The 25,059-nt window shown below is 39.7% G+C and overlaps 1 protein-coding gene across 1 annotated transcript in view; it reads right to left on the bottom strand.

Moving 5' to 3' along the window:
- rab15 (RAB15, member RAS oncogene family) overlaps positions 1-21,813 on the bottom strand; it is a 28,883-nt gene extending 7,070 nt beyond the window's left edge. The window contains exons 1-2 of the mRNA XM_021323888.2: positions 21,431-21,813; positions 746-806 (exon numbers count right to left, since the gene is read on the bottom strand). Coding sequence (XP_021179563.1) covers positions 746-806; positions 21,431-21,554 — 185 coding nt within the window. The 5' untranslated portion in view covers positions 21,555-21,813. The remainder of the gene's footprint in view (positions 1-745; positions 807-21,430) is intronic.
- Between the last annotated feature and the right edge of the window lie 3,246 nt (positions 21,814-25,059).

Below are 25,059 nucleotides of genomic sequence, written 5' to 3'. Positions count from 1 at the left end.
GTTTGGAGTTTTTTTGCACTTTTCCTGGCTGATACCTTTGAATAACGGGATTGTTTTCATCTCCCTGACAGCTATGGCTTTACTAAGAGGATAGAAATTAATAAATATAAGAAAAATCCTACTGACACAGTCAATCTTTCATTCAGGTTAATTAGATTCAATATAATTGATGTCATGGAGTAAAAAAAAAAAGACTTGATGATAAACTAAGAGAAGAAGCTTCAACCCAAGTATTACTTTAATTATGTGCACTATTATGCAACCGAGTTCTTGCACATTATATTTTTTAAACATTTTTCTCCCTAATAGAGTTGTTTATTCTTGACTTAGATTGTATATTATGTGTCATTTCAATTGAAGGAAAGGTTTTGAAATTGTTTATGATTTCATTTTCCAGGGTCCAAACGGACAGTTTATAGAGTCACAGTTATTGCTGAGAGCTTCGATAAGATATTCCTAAGTTATATTGTGCATAGCAAAATGTCCAAAATAATGTACTCAGATATTTAGTTATTCATTTATGTTTGTTTTTTTATGGCCGTTTCAGAAACATTGTCTCTTGTTCCTAAATCAGAATCAGTCGTCTAAATTTCAAATCCTAGAGAACAAAAGTTATTCTTTTAGATCCGACCCAGTCAAATGTATAACAACAAAACCTTGTGAACACGTTAAAAGCTAAATCATATCCTGTCCAACAGATCAGTGCATTTATCTCCCCCAGAAAGCCATCTGACTTTACACCTACCATATCTGTATTCGGACCTTGATACCATCTATTACTAGTGTCTTCATTTTGAAGTCCACGCCTGCAGGAGAGAAAAACACAATATTACATTCACAGGAGAGCTCTGTTTTCGTTTTCTCTCTCTCTCTCTCTCTCTCTCTCTCTCTCTCTCTCTCTCTCTGAAGTAACTGAAGGAAGACTTGTTATACAGACAGTAGGATCGGCAATTATCTGCTGCTACTTTGTAAAAATCACCGACATGATGAGAGTCCCACCGTCACAATATAATCGTTCAAGGCAATGATCCAGTGGACCACTAAATTCAGTTTTCTGTATTCATAAAAAAATAAAAAAAATAAAAATAAAAACAGAACAGTGGAGAAAAATAAAAGGCTGAAAGTGGTCAAATCAAAAGAAAAAAACAGGATGTCAGTGTTCGGTCTCAGAGGAGCGGAACGTTTTATTGCTTCTAAAGCTTAAAATCAAACAGTGAGATGTTTCAGTTTGTCACTCATTTATACAAAACATCAAGAAATTAATTAGCTTAACTGTAAATTATTTGTGCCATAGTCAACGCCATCAGCACAGCACCCTTTAATGGTTCGGATATTTCAGATTTCTTTAAGAGACCAAAATGATCAAGAAATACATGCAATGAACAGGTTGAAGCGATTCATTGGTGACAACTTGTAAATCCGTTTTACCATTATGAGACAATTAACTAAAAAAATAAATAAGAAACAACGTTTGAACCCTTAATATTTGTTAAAAATGCCCCACAAAAATGTAAGATTGAGTTTAATTTTGAAAATAGGTCATTTTGGATACTACCAGGCAAGCTGGTTCCTCAGGACAGGTGCCTGAAAACTAAACGCTCTGTCTGCAGTTCAGTGCTCGGCATTTTCAGAATAACTCAGAGTTTAGTACATTGAGGGCAAATAGCTGTTGTTGGGTTGTAAAAATCTGTGTTATAAAAGCAGGATGTGTGATATAAGGCATATATGTAGTACAGGTATAAATTCCTGTACTACAGGAGAGGTAGTTACTCTGACAGTGTAACGTAATTATCAAGTAAAAGACAAAACATCTACAGTAGAGCATGAAGGCTGATTAAGGCTGCCTTGGCTAAAAGAGGAAGCAAAATTACAGGCAAGCCTTTTAATGTTTCATGCACAAAGTTCTGATCGACCAAGAACCTGGTTTTATACATAAAAACTGTTGTTTAGTAGATTTTGTCACAACAATGGGCATCGCTAAGTGACTTCTAGTTCCTAGTTGTCACCAGGCCTAATACAAATTCTATGAGAAGGACTTTTTTTTTTTTTGCCTTTTGTTTTTTTTTACAGTGGAGTAAATGGAAATTAAATGAAAAATGCTTCTATTACACATCAGATACACAAAGAATAAACTATCTTTTAAAAGAAAAATCTAAGGTCACTCAACAGGATTATGGTAAAATGGACTCTGTTGTGCCATCACTCTTGTGTTTTTTTTCCAATATACTTTACATGTTTCTAATGTGTTTTGTGTATTCTATTATATTTTACTGTGATTTATACATTGTAATTTTATGTTTCTCAAGGACTCCAGGAAGACTAGCAACCACTTTGTGGGAGCTGATGGGAAAGCATGTCTTTATTGAATATGTAATCAAATAAAAATATAAACATTTTCTAAAGCAATTTGATTAATTTTCACCATCGATCTTCTCTGACTGTTGACTTTAAAGTTGATTAAAAAAAACAAACCTTCGGGGTTCTAGACCACTCGAATCCCAGAGAAATCAATTAGCAACTCAACCCCATTAACCTGAGAGTCAGCAGCACCTCTGTGTCACAGCTGGCATCACGCTGGGAGAAAAATTAACTGACTCCGATCGATTCACATGAGAGATCTGCAGCTTCTGTGTGTGTGTGTGTGTGTTTTTTTTAAATAGGTGCTTTTTTTTTTGCCAGATTCTGCATAACTTGAGAAACTGAAGAAAACAGCTGACAGATGCAGAATCTAGTTCGCTTACAAGAAGCTGGAGTCGAGCGAGGGCCCCACAGAGGTTGGAGAGCACTGAACTGACACCATAAGTCCTTATTGAAGACGAGACACGGCGTTTAGTTTAAGCCAGAGAGAACTCAGGCCAAGTGAAAGGTCAGCCCAGCAATCAGCATCTCCACTTCCCGGGGGCGACGGGGGGACGCTACTGAAGAAAAAGCTTCCTGCATTATGCATTAGTTTTATTAGTTTGAAGGCACAGACAGAACGCTTTAATTTAATAAACTGAAAAAAGTAATAAGGCTTTTGGTTTTACCAGGAAATTGAAATCAATTTTGATAAAGAAACAAGGTTAACTACACAAACAAAACTAAACAGAGTTATGCAAATCAGGCGAGAATCTTAAAGAAACAGTCTGACTGAACATTTTAAGAAACCAAATCACACTGTATGCTACAACCTCTGTTTTTGTGAAAATCTCCTGGATCTGAATACCTTTGTCACTTTTAAAGATTAAACTCAAGGAAACAAAGCTAAAGTGCACTCCATGTTTGAATTAATGTCTAATTTGCAGATCAAGAACACAAACAATAAAATTCTCCACAGCTTTTGGATTCAAATCAAGCCTCATTCTAATCGTTGTCAGGCAAACTTTTAGGGCTGTGTGATATCATGAAAAAAACTTTATTTTTGAATTTTCCCACAAATATTTTGGTTGCCATTATTAACATGTCCACTACTAACTCTTGTTCTTTTATCACATCCTCTCGACTACACGCTGTGAGCGTTAGCATGTCAGGCATCAGTGGAAGCTAAATGAGTGTGAAGGGTCTAGGAACATAAAGCCAACTAAATATTGCAATATTGCATTCAACCAGCAACTACTGCAATATTGCACAAACTGACAACTGGAACTAATATGGCTGAATTCTGCATAAATACCAGCAAAGGCTACAGTAGTTAAATATGTATTTGCTCCGCTTGTTGTAAGGCATCAGCACTAGCAACTGTTCCACCGTGCAGGAAAAGTTTGTTTTGATATAAAGTTACACATTTTTTAACGTAGTGTATCTAATTATTTTTTTGCCTCTTTTAGATTTAAAGAGACGGCACCAAATCAAGTTGCTCTCAGACAAACCTCAGATCAGGGGCAAAAAGGTAGAATGTGGGGGTAAATTAATGCGGAATACAGACTACACTGCAAAAATGGAACTAGAAATAAGTAAAATATTCTTTAAAATCAGTGTATTTGTCCTTGATTTGAGCAGGTAAATAAGATGATTTGCCAATGAAATAAGATTTTTGCACTTAAAATACGAACAATTCATCTCCATCTGCTTATTTTAAGTGCAGGATGTCTAATTATCTTATTTTAGGGGTCAAAATACTCATTCCGTTGGCAGATAATCTTATTTACCTGCTCAAATCACGGATTAAAACACTAACTTTAAGAACATTTTACTTATTTTTAGATCCGTTTTGCAGTGTTAAGCATAGCAGTTCCACTTTATATGGACCAAAACTGAATGACTGAACACTGAGCACACTAAATAAATGTAGGATTCGCTGCAGTTGCTTGAAATGTCATTCATTTCAGACTGTAGTCCAACTTTGCTTTCCTTTCCTTTATTATGGCCACTGCTATGCCCTTTGTTATGTGTTTTCTTTTCTTATGCTGTAATCATGTAAAGAACACACTTTGAACCGTCTTGCTGCTGAAGTGTACTATGTATACATAAAAACCTGGCAAGAAACAAATTTCATGCTAAGAAATACAGTCATGTTGTCACATTGTGAAGTGCCTCCTTTAGATTTAAAGAGACGGCACCAAAACGAGTTGCTCTCAGGCGTACCTCAGAACAGGTGGGGAAAAGGGGGGGAACATGGGGGTAAATCAACGAAAAATTCAAAATTCAATGTGAAAGGGAATAACTGAAACACATATGTCCCCTTTAAATTGGAAGAATTAAAAAAAATAATAACACAACTTCATAATATAACATCTCAAAAAGCAGCTATAAAAAAACACAAATTTAGCTCCCTGGTTACTGTAACGATGGAGTGAAACGTGCACAGTGTGTGAGACACAGTGGTTAATTTAAATTGACAGTGTGAGAGCCATGTAAAGATTAATGTGTACGCACCCCTAAACCGACCGGATTAACGGACTGTGTTAGATATTAGAAGATGGATCTGGCAGTAAAAGCGTGTCAGTGAGCTGTAGGTGATGGCAATAGCCCCAGTAACGGGCGGATGACATTTATTCAGTGGAGGATGGATTTTATCACCCATGACTGTCATAACCAGCAGAGGACTGACAACAGCTGTCGTGCCGCGCCGTCGTCGTGTGGGCGCCGAGGATAAAGGGCCAAAACCTTTTATTTCTGTTTACTTGATTGTCATTGATCTGCCCTGAACAGCCAAGCTTTGTATGAACCAAAAATATGAACCAACACGCCTACACCCTTCTCTTCACTCACTGGCTTACTGGTAAAACGCCTTAAAATAAAGTCACCCTTTTCTTGCATCGGCATAATCTGATAGTGAAAAGAAATGTAGAAAAAAAAGACAACTTTTAAAGGCAAACGCATTTATTCAGTAAGTGAGATTAAATAAAACCATGTGTTTCCCTGGAAGTAGAGAAACGTGGAGGGGTGCCCTGGTGGTCAAAAGGCCAAAAGTTCCCTGGTTCAAATCCCACAGACTGCTACTCTGGAACCCTGAGCAAGACCATTACCCCCAGAATGCTCCCCGCGCTCCACACAGCGGCAGCCCGCCGCTCCCTTAAAGGGATGGGTTAAATGCAGAGGAGAAATTTAATTGGTATGGATGCCGCAATAACAAAAAAAAAATTATAAAAAAATATTTCTGTGATTATTATTTAATTATGAGTACACAGGAAGCAATTTCTCCTGGCCATTTGAGTGAGGAAGGTGCTACACTGCTAAAACAGAACTAAAAATAAGTAACATTTCCTTGAAATTAGCGCATTTGTCCCTGATTTGAGCAGGTAAATAAGATTATCTGCCTATGGAAAGAGTGTTTTTACCCCTAAAATAAGATAATTAGAAATAATGCACTTGAAATAAGTTGATGGAGATAAGTTGTTCCTATTTTAAGTGCAAAAATCTTATTCCATTGGCAAATTATCTTATTTACCTGCTCAAATAAAGTACAAATACACTAATTTCAAGAAAAAATTACTTATTTTTGTTCTGTTTTTGCAGTGTAGCAACTCAACCAAAACTGCCTACATCTTAAAAACAACTGGAACTGTGACAAACTTATTTATCTTATACAAGATAAATAATTGTATAGATTTTGTAGTTAAGACCAAAATATTTCATAGACTTGGAAGAGGTAGAAAGTGAGACGAGAGCCAGGTTGTAAACGATACATCTTAATGGCTGCTGGTGGCATGCAGAGCTGTGGGGTTTCGTTTGGCGGAGAAAATGCAAATGCACCCCAGCCAGTGGAAGCAGCTGGATAGGGTTATGACCAGTGTGCGAAATACCTGTCAATGTTTGGGGGGGGGGGGGGGGGGGGGTCCTCATCTCCCGATTGTTGTGCAATACCGATCTAAATTTTCTCAATATGCAGTAGGTCTATAACATTACAATGTCAAAGTCAAAGTCAGCTTTAATGTCAATTCTTCACATTCACCAGACATACAAGGATTCGAGAGGATGTTTCTCATTCACCAACAGTGAAACAGATAAAGTGCACAGGCACAACAGATAAGATCAGTCCCTAATACTAAAATTTAAAAATTTTTAGTATTAATTGTTGTCAACGTTACGTCTTTCTTCTGTTTTGCGCGCGCACATGGCTAATTTGCATCCGCTAATAGGATTGGCTGGCTCCACTTGGCAAAAAACAGAACATATTTGTGGAAAAAAAAAAAATTTAATTGAATACTGGACATGTTGAGCTTAAAAACATTTTAGTGACCATTAGTGACAAAAAATATTTGATTTTAAATTTTTTTGACACAATTTAGGACCCCCTTTTAAATTTTGCTTTTGAGGCTTTCAGGGGGTCTCATGGGTTAATCGGGAGGGGGGGGGGGGGGGCGAGCCCCCCCGGACCCCCCCATATTTCGCACTCTGGTTATGAACATGTTTTATTGAACAAATTGAAAGCTGATGATGACAGGAAACCCAGTAGCTTGGTCCTAAAATCGAAAGGCAAAAACATTTAAGAAATAAATAAACTTGAAAAACACAAAGAATCAGAGTCTGACATACTGCGGGATAAGATGAGATATACTGCAAAAAAAAAAAAAAAAAAGGTCAACATCCGCTTCCAATTAGAGCTTTTTCACAATATCAGGAACATATTTAAACATATGATGCACATATGTTGCATTTGCCGAAAATAGTAATGTTTTTTTTTTGTTTAATTGCAATTAATCCACATTTCCCTGAATCTTTTTTCCTTGTGCTTCTGTGAGTTTTGGCACCTCATTCACCAAAGCTATACATCAGATCTGAGCAGTAAAGACAGTCGGAGTGCTTCCAGTTGGCCAGCCATATTATCAATATGTAGGGCGTGAATGCATTACACTGAAATTTAATATCCCATCACATAGTGGATCAAAGCAGCCTTCTGTGGTTGCAGTAACGCACGCCCTAATATTGTGATGATGACTGCAACTCAATTTCTTGCTCTACTTCCATTTGATGTTCTCTTGTAATCTTTTAACATGCCCTTTCAAAATACACGTGTATCTCAATAAATCAGATAGTATCAAAAAGTTTACTTGTTTCATTAATTTCTTCCTAAATGTCAAACTTGCATTGTACAGATTCATTACTCAGACATCATTTGAGCATTTGTTTCGGTTGAGTTTGACGACAATGAATGAACCCTCAAATTTAGGCTTTTAGAAAAATAATAATAATAATAAATTATAGTGATGTTTTCCTGCTGAACAGGAAATTTATGTATAATACATGATATTCACTCACTAATGTCTGATGCTCCTTTTGAATGAACTACTGCATCGGTGAAGGAATGGAGGCGATCAGCGTGGGACTCTTTTGGGTTGGCTTTAACATTTGCTTGTCTGCATTATTCGTGCAGACAAGCTGAAGGTTTCCATAAAGCTTTGGAGCAGAAAGAAACAGAAAATGCTCTAGAAACTCCTGGATAGATGGTGGCGCTGTCTTTAGATTTAAAACAACACATCAGTGGATGACATGTCACCAGAAATTACCAGAAACCACGAAATTAAATGTGAAATCTATTTTCATCTGAAAAGAGGTATTTGGATCTGTCCAGTTCTTTTTCTCATTATATCAACTAAATGGCCTGTACAGTGGTGGTTCTACACCAAGTTTAGCAGGGGGGCCAGGGTGGGGCCAGTGTTTTTTCCCCAGGGGCACAGAACAAAAGATTGGGAATAAAAGCCTAAACAGGTCTACATTTCATCGTTTAATATATTAAGTAAGCCAAAGAGCCAATTGTGGCTCTGGAACTGCAGGTTACAGACCCCTGATCTTTTCTCAATACGGCGGGAGCTTAATGTGAAACAGCTAAATTTTTTAATTATTGGGTTTTTTTTAGATTTATTTTTTAATTATTTTGTTATTTTATTATTGGGTAAAACCATAAACGTAAAAAATACAACTGATCCAAATGACCAGTCAGTCATGGTATCTTTGTCAGCATTTATCATCCTAAGAAATTTAATATCATGTCTTTAGTACAGGCGCCATAACAGGGGCCAGGAACAGTTCCACAGGGACACAGGCCCCTGTTGGCCCCTGTCTAGAACCACCCCTGGGCCTGTACTTGTGTAGCGCTTTCTCAACTCCACAGAACCCCAAAGCCCTTCGCACTACAGTCACCCATTCACACGCTGACAGTGGCGAGCTACATTTGTAGCCACAGCTGCCCTGGGGCAGACCAACAGAAGCTAAGACGTTTCTGATGCCGTCTCTGGTTAGTGAGTAGACAAATGCTGGTGTGGCAGGGTGATATGCCAAAAGGATAAAGACTTCAAATCACCTCCAAGACGACCGCCACCTTGCTAAAGAAACTAAGGGTAAAGGTGCTGGAGTAGCCCAGCGTGTTTCCAAACCTAAACTCTACCCAGTGCCTCTGTGCCATCCTTAAACAGAAGGTGGAGGAGAGCAAGGTGTCCATCATCCATCAGCTCAGTGATGTCGTCATGGAGGAGGAAGAGTAAAGGCATTCCTCCTCCTCCAGGCCCAAAAGAGAGGTAAGACAGTGCTGGGTAAAAAATGATGAGCACACAAAATATTGACATTTTGGGCACATTTATATTTTCAGGGGGTGTGCTCGCTTGTATTGCCGCCGGTTTAGGCGAGAATGGTTGTGAGTTATTTTGAGGGGACAGCAGATTTACACTGTAAAAAAAGTTGTCCACTGACTAGGTGTATCTAAGTGTCATATTTTAAGTGTTTCCCCATGAAATGAACAGTTAAGTATTTGCAGAGTATGCTCACTTTTTTAAGATACTATATAAGCTTCACTTTTTCACCTGAATCAATTGAAGAAGTCAACTTTTCATTGTTAATCTAATTCACTGAGAAGTCAGTTCTGACAGACATAAAGGAATATTTTTAGCACCAACAATTTGATTAGCAAAGAAATACTAGTTAAAAGCGTGAAATCTCTCGGGTATTTAAAGCTTTTTTTTTTTTTTTTTTTTTTTAAACAAAAACATCACTGTCTGATGCTGCTCATCTACCATGGATAGCGTCTCACCACTGGTGCTTTTTGTTTCTCCCCCCAATAATTATCAACCTACCTCGTTTGTTTTATAAAGACTTGACGAAAAGTAAGGAAAAATACAAAGCCAAAAGAAAACTCTACTCTAAATGCCTGAAGTACTACTTGATACGACCGCTTTCAAAAAGCCTGGCTCCTTGGAAGCAAACCATACAGTAACCGGGTAAAGCTTAGAAACCTTAGCACACTGTGCTGGTTAAACGCTTAGGGAGGCAATAAAGAAACAAAGGCAGGCGTTATCTGTGAAGCACCACCTGCCGTAAGGAGCAAAGCAAAAACCAACTGAGAAATGCCAGCACTGATATAAAACATGAAAATTAAAGAAATGAATTACAATAGCATAATAACTCAAAACCTTGGAGCTCAGAAATAAACAAAGCTACCTTGACAACATCAGAGTGAAACAAGCGGCCTTCTTTTCCTATAACTAGACATGTGGAGCCTTTGCACCACTCTGTGACAGACTCTTAACGCAAATACAGCGTTAAAACATTCTGAAAGGACTAGATTATCAGAAGTATGACACTGAAAGACTTAGATACAACCCCCATGATAGTGAAGATGCTGAAGCCAAAAATTCGTCGACTACACTAGGATAAAAAAAATGAAGCAGTGATGTACCTGAAAAAACTGGAGTGTCCAAAGAAACATCTGAAACAACTACGTGTGTAAACAAACTGTTTCACTGGACCCATGGAGGGTAATACTCTACAAACAAACCATCTTCTTTGGGTCTGCACATTGGGAAGTGTTTGGCAAAGCATGACTACTGTACATCACAAAATGCTGGTGAAGATTCTCAGTCATCCATGTCATGGTCATTCCAAAAAAAAGTTAAAAAAACAAAACAACTGGACTTTTTTACGAAGTTTGAAGACGTTTCGCTTTCCCATCCAGAAAGTTTTCTCAATTCAAAATGTCTGGATGTCTTGGAACTCCACACTACAGACATTTTTGATTGAGAAAGCTTTCTGGATGGGAAACTTTGGAAAAAAGTCCAGTTGTTTTTTTTTTTTTTTAACATTTTTGGAAATACATCACAAAACTATCACATTCAAAGTCTTGTAAAAAATTAACCGCACACTGTTGCTGTGCTCCCACTTCTTTATCCTGGAAAGGCGGTCTTCCTTTATTGTTGATGTCTTTATTAAAAGAAAAATGACTCTTGAAACTAGTGTTGCGGCGATGCCATTTTTTGGGCCCCGATACGATACCCGATACCTGACTGTGCAGTATCGGCCGATACTGTTTCCATACCGATACCATCTGTTTGAAATGGAAGTGTGTGTATATATGAAGAACCGCATACTACTTGGATGTAAAATAATTGCCATCATGGCTTTGTCAAGTGACATACAAACATCAAAATGGTATCGGTGCCCTATTTGTTGCTACTCGCCGATACCGATACCACAATTTTAGTGCGGTATCGGGGCCCCAGCCGATACTGGTATCGGTGCAACACTACTTGAAACAGAAACTATGCTTTTACATATTTAATCTAACGAGCCAGAGGAACGCTGCAGCTTCAGCTTTGGACACTCATACATAAACACGATGCAGGAAGGGTAAAATCAGGAAGTCAGAGATATTATCCTTTAAATCAGCATTATAAAGAAGCTAGAGTGTACGCTCCCCCATGCAAGGGAGTTCACCGTATGGCCTCAGTTTTCCTCGCATGACATTGGTCCACAATGTCCCACCATATTCTGGAAGTGACTAGGCTGACCCATTTTCATTAATAAGCCCATTTTGTCCAATCTCAGTGCGTCAGTCTCTGCGTCCTCAGTGTTCGTGAATTATCTGTTGCAACGGCCTTCTGCAGCTCCAGCATCTGTAAGCTCTAACAGTCACATGCCAGAAGAAAACCTCAAAAATTAGAAAATGGAGGTGGAGACGCATTGTATGAATACTTGACAGTGCTCGAGATCTCCTGCAAACGGCTAAGAACCGAGGATGGCCGGGTCTATAACCTTCCTTTACAGAAATATCATCAGCTCACAGCCTCAGCATTTCTAAACAGCCTGTCAAAAGCCTGTCTGAGGCAACAGTCTCATCTGTTGTCACTTTCTTTACGAGGCGATAACTGTCTGTGGGGGCCGCGATCCGTGGCCTAACCCACAGACTGATGAGCGGCGGACAGCTGAGTGGGTACGACAAGGCCCTGACCCAAACACCACAAAGACTGATATGATAGAGACGGCTAGAGGTGATGTTTTATGGCCGATTTCACAGCCAGGGGCTCCGCAGGGAGTTTAGGGATGGCTCCGCCGAGATGAAGGTGAGGGAGATTAAACTGAGCAGTGTAACCGTCTACAGATACTAAATCCTCACAAGAGCAGCTCTTTGACGGAAAAAATGTGCACTCTGAAGACCGGAGCATCGTGCTTTGTGATAATGAGACGCCTTAATCGGTAAGGGCCTCTTTCTGTGTCGATCGTTTTATATTTTCTTAGAAACCAGCGCTTTTGCTCAGGTACAACTTCCGAGTTTAGCATGGAAAGACGAGCTGACGCCTCTGAGATAGCGAGGCTTTTTAACGAAGGCAAATCCCATCAACCTGGCTCAAAAAATCACGCAGATAATCTCCCAGAAGGAGTGGAACCCGTCCTGTTTAAACCGCTCTCTCATCCAGGGCCCGGTTTTCTCTTTCCTGCTGAAGTGTGGCACTTTCATCACTCAAAGATCTACAGAGCTCTCCTGGGTAATGTAAAAATAAAATGGTTGTCTGCCAAGGGGGTTGAAAAGAACTCAAAATCACATTTTAATGACTGCAGATTCGTTTAATTTCAGGTTTTTTTTGGCAGACGGGACAAAGATGACGGTGTAAGCCCGAAGATCTGACACACATTGTTGCAAACTCAACCAAAAATACCAACTAAATAAGTCTGTGTTAACATGTCATCACAGTTTATTAATCCTATTTATGCATTTGACGGTGCCAACTGGCATCAAACCTAAACTTAAAAGAAGTGCCAAGAAAAAGGGTTTTGTTGTCCAACTAACGTCTATACCAACCTGTGTTTACAGGGCTGCAGGGGAATAGTGCCTATCTCCAGCAGTCACTGGGCAAGCGGTGTCATATGGAAACATGGAGACCCACAGGAGACACAACCGGAGTAATCGATTGACCCAAGAGTCACTAAGATAAGAATCATAAGAGTTTAGAGGATTTTTGCTGAGCAAGGAAATCCAAAAGAGACGCCGCAGAACAGAACAGGGAGAAGAACAAGCATTGTAGAAACATCGTCATCCCTTATGTTGCCGAAGTCTCTGAAAAACTCAGGAGGATTTTCTCTAAACACAAGATCCCTGTACATTTCAAACCAAACAGGACCCTCAGACAGAGGCTGGTCCATCCTAAGGACAAAACCCCCAAACCTAAGATGAACGGAGAGGTGTATGCAGTTCAGTGCAGGGAGGAATGTTCTGATCTTTATATTGGAGAAACCAAACAACCTCTCCACAGACGCATGGCTCAACACAGGAGAGCTACCTCCTCAGGTCAAGACTCAGCCCTCCACCTGGACCTCAAGGACAAAGGAAGCTCTTGAGGACCAACATGTTCACATTTTGCACAGAAGAGATGGTTTGAGAGAGGGGTAAAGGAAGCCATTTACGTAAAGCGAGAAAAAACAACTTTAAACAGAGGAGGAGGAGGACTCAGGTTTCAACTTTCAAAAACTTAAGGACCGTTTACACTACACTTTTTTAACCGAGCCGAGCCGAGACCAGTCTGAGCTTGGATCAGTTTACCAAGCCAAGACGACCGTTTACACACCACACTATCCCGGTTCCTTGGTTGCTCCTCGCCTCCTAGTGGCGATCTGCGGTACTGCCGCTCTCTGGGATTGAAGGCGGAAGCAGCAAAACAAAACGGCGGTGCCCGTAACATTCAGGATGTTATGCTTGATATTGTGATATTTCGGTGTTTGCGGAGAGTCAGGGGAAGAAGGCAACCATTGGTGAATTTATTTGAGAGAGTCGGCTTTTGGGAAGTGGATGAGACAAACGAACGTCTAATAAGGATTTACAGACGCAGGAAACAACGACAGACGCTGAGGATCATCGCGCTGCTAAGCAGAATCATCTCTGGAAATCGTGTGGCACGGTAAGGAAGCTGGTATTATTATGAATGTCTGATATTTGTGTGTGAATCGGGACTTGCAGCCAGACATGCCGGAAAAACCGCAGACAGTCAGCTGACTGTAAGGGGATGACGCGGTCTGCTCATGCGCTCTTTATCAGAAAACCGGGCCAGAAAAAAAAAAAAAACAGGCCGAGACCTACTAGGGAACTGGTCCGCAGTTAGCGCGGTCCGGTTAGGGTTAGCGCGGTCCGGTTCAGTCTGCTGACCGTTTACACACAAGAGTTATCTCGGTTACTGAGCTCGGACTGGTCTCGGCTCGGTTAAAAAAGTGTAGTGTAAACGGGCCTTATGAGGCCTGAAGGTCTATAAAGCTGGGAACTCCACACTACTCCAGACATTTTGAACTGAGAAAGCTTCCTGAATGGGAAGCGAAACGTCTTCAGCATCAGAATAGAAGTCCAGTTGTTTTATTTTTAACCTTTTTTTTTTTGGAATTGATCATGATGACTGATAATCTTTGAAAGGAAAATAGGTCCAACAGTGAGTCAATAACCAGTCAAAGACCTGGGCACTTTGGCATTGTGCGATCTGGACAGAGAAATCAAAGGACAGTTCGATGCAGACCATCACAGCACGAGAAGCACCTGTGAAGTGTGGTATGATAGAGATGAGATTGTTTTAGGAAAGCTTGCAGATTGTGCATTATTAAAGGGGACATATCTTGCAAAATCCACAGCTTTATCCCTTATATATAACATTCTGGGGTTAAGGGTCTTGCTCAGAGATCCAGAGGGGCAGTTTGTGGGAGTCAAACCCAGAACCTCCAGGAGAAAAGCACATTGCTCTAACCTCTAGGCCACCACTCTCTCCACTTTTATGGTTTACCTCGAGTCTCTAGGAACACAGAAGAGTTGAATGCAGGTGCTGCGTAGGTTTCTGTATATTCTGTTTGGGTCTTATTTTTCTATCTGTTCAGTTTTCTCTGTTCCCCCGTTAGGATTTTTTAACAATTACATCACAGCATTTGCTGCAGAGCTGCTAAACAAGGTCAGGGATTTTTAATTTTCACTGCAATTCTGTAGTGCAAGCTGAAGGATGCTGAAGCTACGAGTGGATCAGCGAACATGTTCCGCTGTCGGGTGTAATACTCCACACAATTCATTACACCGTCCCCCAGCACAAGGACCGCAGAACTGGTAGACCCGTGACCCTTCCTGCTTTTGATCATTAAAACATGTGAAATAAAAATTAAAATGTATCTAAATAAAACTGAAGGGAAGGATTTAACAGCACGACGTGTCCTCTTCAAAGACTTCATAGCTGATCACAGACTTGGCTGTTTGGATGGATGTTTCTGGAAAATAAGTCTAATAAGAAGTGTTTGTATGCCATGCAATATACCAATAAATATCTTAGAATAGCTAAAGCCCAGATAAACCGCAAAAGTTTTAAACCACCCATAATTTCTGCAGTTTCCTTCCAAGGAAGGAAAATTTTAAAGGTATATAGCCACCTTATAAAAGAGACAAAAACTGTTTGATCATGATAAAATAAAGCTATAGACACCAAGCCTCCATCTTGATAGTGTTCTGCAGGTCCTTTTTGAAGCTAGATAGAAGCCTCAAAAATATAGTGCCAAGCGTGATGAACAGATATAAACAGACTTGGCCCCATCTACTGACTGTATTGCAGAACTATCATAATGCCGGTTTGCTTAATTAATAAAATAGTATTAAATTCTGCCGGACTGAGCCTTACCCTCTGCAATGCCTCGCGGTAAAGAGGCAGCTCGCTGTGATCAAAGACCAACTGTTATTAATTAAATAAACCCATCTACAGCCAAATTAAGAGCCTGATATCAGAAAATTTACTGAATTCAGTAAACTCTGCGGTCACATCTGAGCCTCGGCAGGTTTAGGGTCTGCTTCAGTGACCACCGACGGTCATACTGTGTTCCCAGTAAGATTCTAGTATTTTCCCTCTTGAAATAAAAAAAATTCATGCATTTTTTTCACTGGATCTTGGACCATTCGTCATTGTTTCGCTTGATATGCTAATAGCTGTTAGCCACTTCCTTGTGTTATCCCCTGCTGCGCATTTGCAGAGTTCTACTTCCTATGTTATTAAAAATAAACACAAAGGCTTTATTTACGAACAAATTTAGCAAAAACAAAGCGTAAAACTAGAAAATAACTAACAACTAATACGCCAACAGGAAGTGATAATCTTTCAGAAAAACTTTGTAATGCAACCAGAGTGAGCTACTGACGTATAAACACATAAAAAGTCAAATAACGTGACTATGCACCCTTAGTTCAACTCTTAAACCAACTGCCTGAAAACATGAGGCGTGCAGAAACTGTTGGCTCTTTCAAATCTGGACCAAAAACATTTGTATTTACTATATCTTACCCATAAAGGCCAGGGGTTACCTTTACAGGTAACGGTAAGATTTCTTTCATGACTCAGCTTCTTCTTGGCCCAGATTTTCTCATTTTATATTATTATGTCTTGTTTTTTTATTCAGCTGGTATGCTTTTTTTAACCTCTGTTCCTGTTCCCTGTTCTGTTTTTCCTTCAAAAACACACACTCTGAACACACCTGTGCGTGAATAGTGCGATAGAATAAACCGGCCTTGCCTGAAGGCGTCTTGAATAAGCTTGAAAACGACTTAAGTGAATCTCCAGAAAGTTTCCAGCGGAAGATGAGAATGAGGGGAATTATTGGATTATTCCAAACTGAAAACTTTCAACAGGAATTTGGGGAAATAATGGGGATCTTTGTGAATAAATAGAACATTGGGTGTTTTAAACAAATGATTGTATTGTAATGATTGTCCTCACGTAACGCAGCCCGAGGGCTCCACTGTGTGGCTTCAATAGTCTTGTGCCCTGGGCTCAAGAAATGTGGCCTCAGTTTTCCAGAGCTCTAGAAAAAATCCGTGCATGAGACTGAGAAATGCACGGTGCATGCAGAGAGTCTGGGTGCTATGAGCATGTGACTAAAGAATACCATAGAAGAACAGTACTTGCATGATATATAATTGTTTTAGTCATGGTTACGCCAACATGTTTCAGACATGTGACCCAAACAAGGCATGCAGTATTTTGGCATCGTGAGGCGACATCTTTGCCGCTTCAGGTATCAACATTCCCAACACTGACGTGATCTTAACAGCCCGGTTAGTGACCTAAAGAGCCTGTTTGTTAGATTTTCTGACTTTTTAACCTGATAATTCTGATCAACAATCAGAACTGAAGATCCATTTTGGATGAGAGGTGAAATATCTTCAATAGACGACAGTAGCAGTCCAGTTGCGTTCTCTTTAAGGATTTAGGACCGCCATGTCCTGAATTTTCTTTTTATATCTCTCTTTCCAGGCGAAGAAGCAGACTCATAGGATGTTATATTGCTCTCTCTCTTTTCTCTCCTCTTTCGCTCTTCATCTGTTTCTCTTCTTTTTTTTCCCCCTCATCTATTTTCCTATTTTTGTGTCTATTTAACATCAAATGTTAAATAATCCCGGCATAAATTCTAATAAAGCTTCTTGCACATACACATCAAGTGAAACCGGTAAGGCTCCACATGTGAAAGTAAAATCTGTTGGGCTACTTTTGGCATTAGATAAAAAAAGAATAACATAAAATAAATAAATTAAAACAATCCCAGATTTACGCTCCTGAATTTCTGTTTATTCCCTTGGAAACTTTTTAACTTTGGGAATTTCAGCCCTAAACAGCATTAGTTCAACTTTTTTAGTTGATGTTCTATTTTGTTTCTACATTTTATTCCTACTTGCTTATATTCTGTTTTATTTTCCTGTATTTTAATCATGTAAAGCACTTTGCATTGTCTCTGTACTGAATTGTGCTATACAAATAAATTTGCCTTGCCTTGCCTGGCCCTACTCTTAATCAAAGGCTCTTTAGACTTTGTTTATGTATAAGATTTTTTTTAACTTTTTAGACATAATAAAAATGTTCAGGTAAGAGTATGCTGCACAGCATTTGCTGACAGTTAAAGAGGAAATAGGAATGTTCAAAGGCAAAAAAAAAACTTGTCTTATTGGCAGATAAAGCTCCTTCTTGGGTTTGTGTTTTGGAATTAGAGCAGGGTGGATGAACAGAAATTGAGAGACGAAAATATCCTGGTGGATTTTGAGATAATAAGACCAGAACACAAGTAATTGCAGTGTCGGGTGGCCTGATGAAAGATGAGGGTCCACGTGGAGGAAAATTGATATCCCTCTGTCGCGCTGAAGGTTGGAGGATTATATACTGATCCTCTGCAGGACAGCACTGACGGTGGGCCCTCCGGAGCCAGTACAGAATGTATTTATTGGAAACTGAAGTTTTAATCATTGTGGGTAAAAGACAAACACAACCTCTGGCCTGATCTGTAGGCCACACTTCCTGCCTTAAACGCATCTATCTGCTGCGACTGCTTTGACTTCACCACTTCCGCAACATCAGAGCCGGAGAGCTGCATGTGCGATGGTGAAAAGTTCATCGCATTGGTAAAAAAAAAAAAAAAAAAAAGCTCAAGAAAGATTACAACAAAACACTGGCACAGTGAATTTTGCAAAGGGTGCTCTAGGACTACGGCTTAAAATGGCAAACTGCAGATGTTGCAAACATGTGGTGATTTATCAATGCTGGCTAAGGCTGTTGGATTCTGTAGTGAAATCATTAATTATATGCACAGGCAACTCCAGGCTATATAAAAAAAAAAAACTTGGATGGGAAATAGAAAATGGAATAATTAAATGCGAAGTTAACAAAGTTATAACTAAAAACTTCATTGGATGTTGTGATAGACCATCCCCATAATTATATAATTAACCCCATGGCTGTAAAGTGACAGGAAATTGATACATGCATTTGCATTCAATCTCCTTCACTCCGATACACAAAACAGTGCAACCATTTGGCTTCAGAAGTACCTATTTAATAAATACAGTCCACCTGCAGGCAATTTGATCTCATTATAGGTGGAGGAGACCTCATCTGATGAATACTTTCATGAGATGAGACCAAAACTGAACCCATACTTGTTGTCTTCCAATTATCCGGGACCGGGGGCAGACTCAGCAGAGACACCCAGACTCCCCTTTCTCCAGACACCTCCTCCAGCTCCTCTGGGGGTCAGCTGAGAGACACAGGCTCCATCTGAATACCCTTAATAATAGCTTCTAGCTCCTGTTCCTTGACCAGTAAGAACAGTATCCTGATGAGGAGGAAAGGAGCCACGGACTGCTGTGCTGAATTCGGACAGCCTTTAACTCCGATGTCATTACGTAACGGAAACACACATGGATGATGTGAGTCGAATCCAGCCTACAGTCTTCCGAAAATGATCTACAAAGTGCGCGCTCTGTTCTCTCCGGCCGTTTTCGTTGATTTCCATGAGGTGGGCTTTGCCTGTATGTCTTGCCTTAACGCTTCTTAGCGCCGGTAAGGGACGTTGCAGGGTTCCTAGGCTAAAGTAGCCGAGGGAGGAAGAGCACACAGGCTACTTTTCCTACCTCCTATTACTGACTGCACTATTCAGACAGCACTTATCATGGCGACCTATGACGCACTTCTGCTTTGGCTGAAGAGCCTTACTCTGTGAGGGTATTTAGATTGACCAATAGTCTCTCCAACATGACCTGAGCCGCACCCAGGGCCCCCCACCTCCAATGGAGGTGTTCAGATGGCATTCAGAACAAATATCCGAGCCACCTAAGCTGATTCCTCTCAGTATGGGGACGTAGCGGCTCTACTTCGAACCCTCCTGGGTGGCTGGGCTCCTCACCCCGTCCCTAAAGGAGTGCTCTGCAACCCTGCAGGGAAAATTTATTTCAGGCGCTTGTATCTGGGGTCTTATTCTTTCGGCGATGACCCAAATTTCACGACCTTGAATGAGGCCGGAACTGCGGGGCTGCTTTTGTTCTTGGAGGAACAGAATTTGGGAATTTGGATACGTGGAGATTATCAAACAAAAGCTATCAGACTAAAGCCGAGGTTCAACTTACAACAAAGCAACAATCTTAAAACAGAAATATTTAATTTTCTAGATGTGCAAAGCGAGACGTACCTTGAAATACTTGCAGCTGTAATTGCAGCAAAAGCGCGTACTGCAAATTACTGACTCACAATCACAAACACAATCGACTCCACGCTTCTTTGTGATTGTAACTTGACAAAATGAGGAACGTTTTAATGAGAATTAAAAGTTTTCCAAGACACTGTACATATTTTCCCTGTCATTTTGATTTGCAATAACGGTTTGGATTTTATCTATTCAAAAAAAAAAACTAAATAATTTAAAAAGAAATTAATTATTATGTGTGTTATGCATGTCTGAAGGTCTCAGCCTTGACTCACTTGAGATAGTTTAATAACAAATCATTCTGAATACTTCAAAGACATGAATTTCAAAATTTAGAGAGAAAATAAAGACTTGTTTTATTGGGCTGAAATAACTATTTAAAAAACAGGACCACTACTGTGTGTCACAATTGTGTCTCAAAACGCAACAATTAAAAAAATTTCCTGATTGTCTGCACGCAACAATATTTTCTAAATGCGCCGTTTATTGTGTGCGTTTTAGAAATGTTCAAAAACAAAGAAGAATCTCCCAGTTTTCTGCCCTCCGTCTACAGCACTGACTGGATTTTCGTCTTCTCCGTGTTGTGCCCAATTACTGAAAACAATGTCAGAAGGAGGCATCCGCAGAGTCTCACAAAAAGAAGCTTAGCAGGGAAGGAAATCAGCCGGTTACCTGAATATGCATGCACACAGAAAAGACAGGCGCTGAAAGGAAAAGATAAGAGACTCAGCCGCAGCATGCAGGGGGGGTGTCAAAATGAAGCCAAGTAAATCATCTGAACTCAGATATTCTGAAGCCCAAACAAGACCAAATGGAGTGGGAAGTAGTTTTCAGCAGGGAGGTGGTAAATCTACCAGTGGGAAAACTTTTGTGCAAATAGAGAATGAGCTGAACACTGCAAAAAGGGAATAAAAAGTAAAAAAAAAAATTATTTAGTTGGCTTTAATTTGTCCTCGATTTGAGCAGGTAAATAAGATGATCTGTCGATGGAATGAATATTTTTACCCTTAAAATAAGATAATTCGATATACTGCACTTGAAATAAGATTATGTCTGAGTTGCACCTATTTTAAGTGCAAAAATCTTAGTCCATTGTAAGAAAATTTTATTAAACCTGCTCAAATCAAGGGCAAATACACTCATTTCAAGAAAAAATTTACCTAATTTTAGTTCGTTTTGGCAGTGTAAGAAGCCATGAAGTTATTTAACTGCATGCCAACACAGATTTTGGCTCGTTTTGGCAGAAATAATCCTTGAGATGCCCAGATAAATTGCTGTAATATGCAGCAGTAAAAATCCCATGATTCGTTTGTTGCATGCTGCTATCTTAAAGCGAGAATAAAGCAACAAAGAGCAGATGCTGAAGCCTGTGTTCCTCTGTGGTGGAGGTTCTGCAGGATTTGCTGTCCAGGAAATTCTGCAATTTGTGGTTTGGCAAAGTGTTGCACTGTTATTGCAAAGTGCTCAGACTTTGTGAACTCATCTCCATCCCTCCCAGTGTTTGTTCTTCACCCTGAAAGGCGCATATGATCAGTTCAGTCACGCTCCCCGTTTTATTTAATTTCCTTTAGCCCCGCATATATTCAATGCTCGGATTAAATCAGAATTAACCCCCTTTTAGATTTTATTCATTGTCAAATTAGTGGAAATGATGCTGAAATAAGATGAGAAAAGGAATGTGCTGCGGATGTCTTCAAAGTAAAGATAATAAAAGAGCATTTTGTTTTCAAATGAACAGCAAAGGCAGCTGATAATATTAGGAAATCATGAGTCTTACCGATGGTGGAGATGTGTGAGGGGTGAAATTCGTTGTCCGTGAATCTGCATAACAAACATGTTTTCCCAACCCCCGAGTCCCCTAGGAGCAGGAGTCGGAAGAGCACATCGTACTGCTTAGCCATGGTGTTGTCTCATGGGCTGATGATTTAAAAAAAAAAAAAAAAAATAGAAAAAAAATAGAATACAATAGAATGGAGACCAGAGTCAGCTAACTCAGCGATGAATGGCCACTCTCACCCCGCCTGGATCCCATGTCTGTTCAGCAGGGCCACCCAAGGCTGTGAGTGTTTTTGTTCACTGGTGACAGAAAAACTGGGATGCTCCAGCTTCCCAGGCAACCTCCAGCTTCCAGTGGGTGCGGTGGACCTCTGTCAAGATGCTCTGTTAGAAAAAGGCACTTCCTGTAAGACCTTTCAAAGTAAAATCTTTCCAGAAGAACTCCCGATTTTGTGGTTTCCTGCATCAAACCCCGATTTAATCTTTACCCAATTAAAAAAAAAAACAGGTTTTCCAAACATTTATTTAAATTATTTAGACAACTATGAGCAAAATCAAGCCAAGGCATAGAAATTTAAAAGTGGCGGGGTAAAATTCTGACCCACGTGTGAAGTCAGGCACCTTATATCAACTGTTTTGCAATTTGCTAGTCTAGTTCAACACAGTGGCAAGACTGAAGGATATCTGCATTGAGCGTAGCATTGACTCCAAATTACCCAATGTTCCTTATCCGCCTGTTGGCTCGCCTGCTCCTCTAAAGGCAGGATTTCTACTCAGGTAACAAAAAAGAACTGTTAGCACAGTTTTGGTGAGTGAACCAGAATCTTAACAAACTTAATTTGCTTTATTATTTTAGCACCAAAAAAGCTGCATGAACACCTGGTGACAAGGAAAAATGCTTTTTCCATTCTGCTTCATATACTGAAACATTATCCATCCATTTTCCAATCCGCTTAATCCCTCATGGGGTCGCTGGTGCCTATCTCCAGCGTTCACTGGGCGAGAGGCGGGGTACACCCTGAACAGGTCGCCAGTCTGTCACAGGGCAACACAGACAGACAATCAGGACAAACAACCTATCACGCACACACTCACACCTAAGGACAATTTGGAGTGTTTTTTGGACTGTGGGAGGAAGCCGGAGTACCTGGAGAGAACCCACACATGCACATGAACATGTGCATGCGAACATGCAAGCTCCATGCAGAAAGACCCAGGGGTGTACTCGAACCCAGGACCTTCTTGCTGCAAGGCAACAGCGCTACCCACTGCGCCACTGTGCAGCCCTGAAACATTAAAATGTACTAAATGCACCTGTGAGAATATTTGTTTCAATCATTAGTTGCTCAACTGTATTTATAGCAGTTTTTTTATGATGGTGTTGCATTATATTTTAATGCATTCTTAAATGAGAAATTAAATATTGAGGAGGGTGCATAATGGGCAACATTTTTGTTTGAAAAACAAATTAGAGGGAATTATGTGATTCGCTCTTTAGAATAAACTAGTGGCTTGAAAAAGTTACATTTTGTTGGTATGAAAATATTTTACTGAGGAGTTCCATCTATTGCAGAAAATACATTTGCTTTGTATACATTTCTTCAATTGAAACTAGGGCTTCACAATAATTCAATAACAATATATATCGATCGATAGACGTATATCGATGATAGAAAAAAAAGGGTCATTAAAAGGGTCAATAAAGTTTTCATTCCTTTTGCTTTCTAGCCATGTAGGTTAATATTACGGTCATTACATCCTCCTAACCAATCTCAATGCAGACCCAGGAACTTTCGTCACTAAGCCCCGCCCCCTTCAACGAGTTCAGAGAGCACACATTCTTTTTTTTTTTTCTTTTTTAAATACTTGCAGTTTTGGTAAAAAGTTGATTGAATAAAGGATTGAGTTTGAATTCGGTGTTTGTGAGTTCTTTATCTCCAAATTGGTCACTAAGCAGCAGCATAAAATGGCCAGAGTTACACTTAAAATATTTTCAAAATGTTTTAAATTTGTTGATAATTATCGATATCGATCAATACGATTTCAGTTTTATCAATATGCTTTTTTTCTACATTGTCCAGCCCTAACTGAAACTTTGCTTGAATTTTGTTCATTAATAAACTGTTTGTCAAATTATTTAGACAAGTATCCAAAAAGTCAAGATAATGTAATGGAAATAAAACTTGATGGGATATAAATCAGTCCGGTAGACAAGTAAGCATCTTTTCCAACTGTCAGCCACGGAGGTAGAAGAATGATGACAAAGGATTGTTTTCTGGTCTGTGTGCTAATACCGAGGCTGAAAGACATCACCGCTGACTTTAGAGAAGAAATTGCTGCCTACTGTCTAAGGGTTATACAATAATCATCTTTATTTGTCCCTGAGGGAGCAATGGGCTGCCATTCCAGGATGCATGTGGCCCGCTCTCAAACCACTATGCTACCACTCCTCCAAATCCCCGCCTCCATTCACCACTGTACTGTAGACCAGCGGTCCTAAATCTGGCATCCCCGGACCCCCGGATGTCTGCAAACCACGGGTTGGGGGTCAGTGAAACGCATGTTGTCAGGTCTGAGGAAGCACAGCTCAGGATGCGTCGGGGTTGAGCTGAGTAACACAATTGACAAATATTTAACTCCACCCATTTAATCGAGTAAGGTAAAAGCCAAATCAGCTAAAATTAGGAAGTATGACAATAGTTACATCAAGAATGGGGATCTAATCTTCACCAAATCTCTAATATTAGGTGTATTTCTATATCCATCCATCCATCCATTTTCTAACCCGTTTAAGTTGCAGGGGTTGCTGGTGCCTATCTCCAGCGTTCACTGGGCGAGAGGTGAGGTACACCCTGGACAGGTTGCTAGTCTGTCGCAGGGCAACACAGAGAGACAAACAGGACAAACAACCATTCACACCTAAGGACAATTTAGAGAAGCCAATTAACCTAACAGTTGTGTTTTTGGACTGTGGGAGGAAGCTGGAGTACCCGGAGAGAACCTACACATGCACAGAGAGAACATGCAAACTCCATGCAGAAAGACCCAGGGTTGGATTTGAACCCTGAACCTTCTTGCTGCAAGGCACCAGCGCTACCCACAGTTCCACTGAGCCCTGTATATTTTTTAAAAAGTAAAAAGTTTGTCACGAAAAGTTTGAGAACCCCTGCTGTAGACCATCCCATGGTGAAAAACATTATTCACAAGTGGCCCATCATTCAATAACACTAATCTTGCCAGGATTAGTGTCTGCAAAATCACCTCATGGTCATAGTAAAAAAAAAAAAAAAAATAAAGTAATAATAATAATTATATATATATATATATATATATATATATATATATATATATATATATATATATATATATATATATATATATATATATATATACACACACACATCACAAAGAGTTTCCTAACGGAACAAAAAGAGCAAACAACAACTGAACAAAAAATGACTAAAGGTTTAAAAAAAAAAAAGATGAGTTTTAGGTTTATTTTTTTTGAACAAGTCCATTAAATCTGCAGTAAGTTCCAGACGCCAGGGCCACTATTGACATAGGTTCAACCTAATTTTATTTATGTTTTCATGATGTGCAACATTTGGATTAAATGGATGCGATGCTCAG

The sequence above is a fragment of the Fundulus heteroclitus genome, chromosome 15 (assembly GCF_011125445.2).
Source record: "Fundulus heteroclitus isolate FHET01 chromosome 15, MU-UCD_Fhet_4.1, whole genome shotgun sequence".
NCBI lineage: Eukaryota > Metazoa > Chordata > Actinopteri > Cyprinodontiformes > Fundulidae > Fundulus > Fundulus heteroclitus.
The sequence above is the reverse complement of the archived record's forward strand: the minus strand, read 5'-3'. Positions and strand labels throughout refer to the sequence as shown.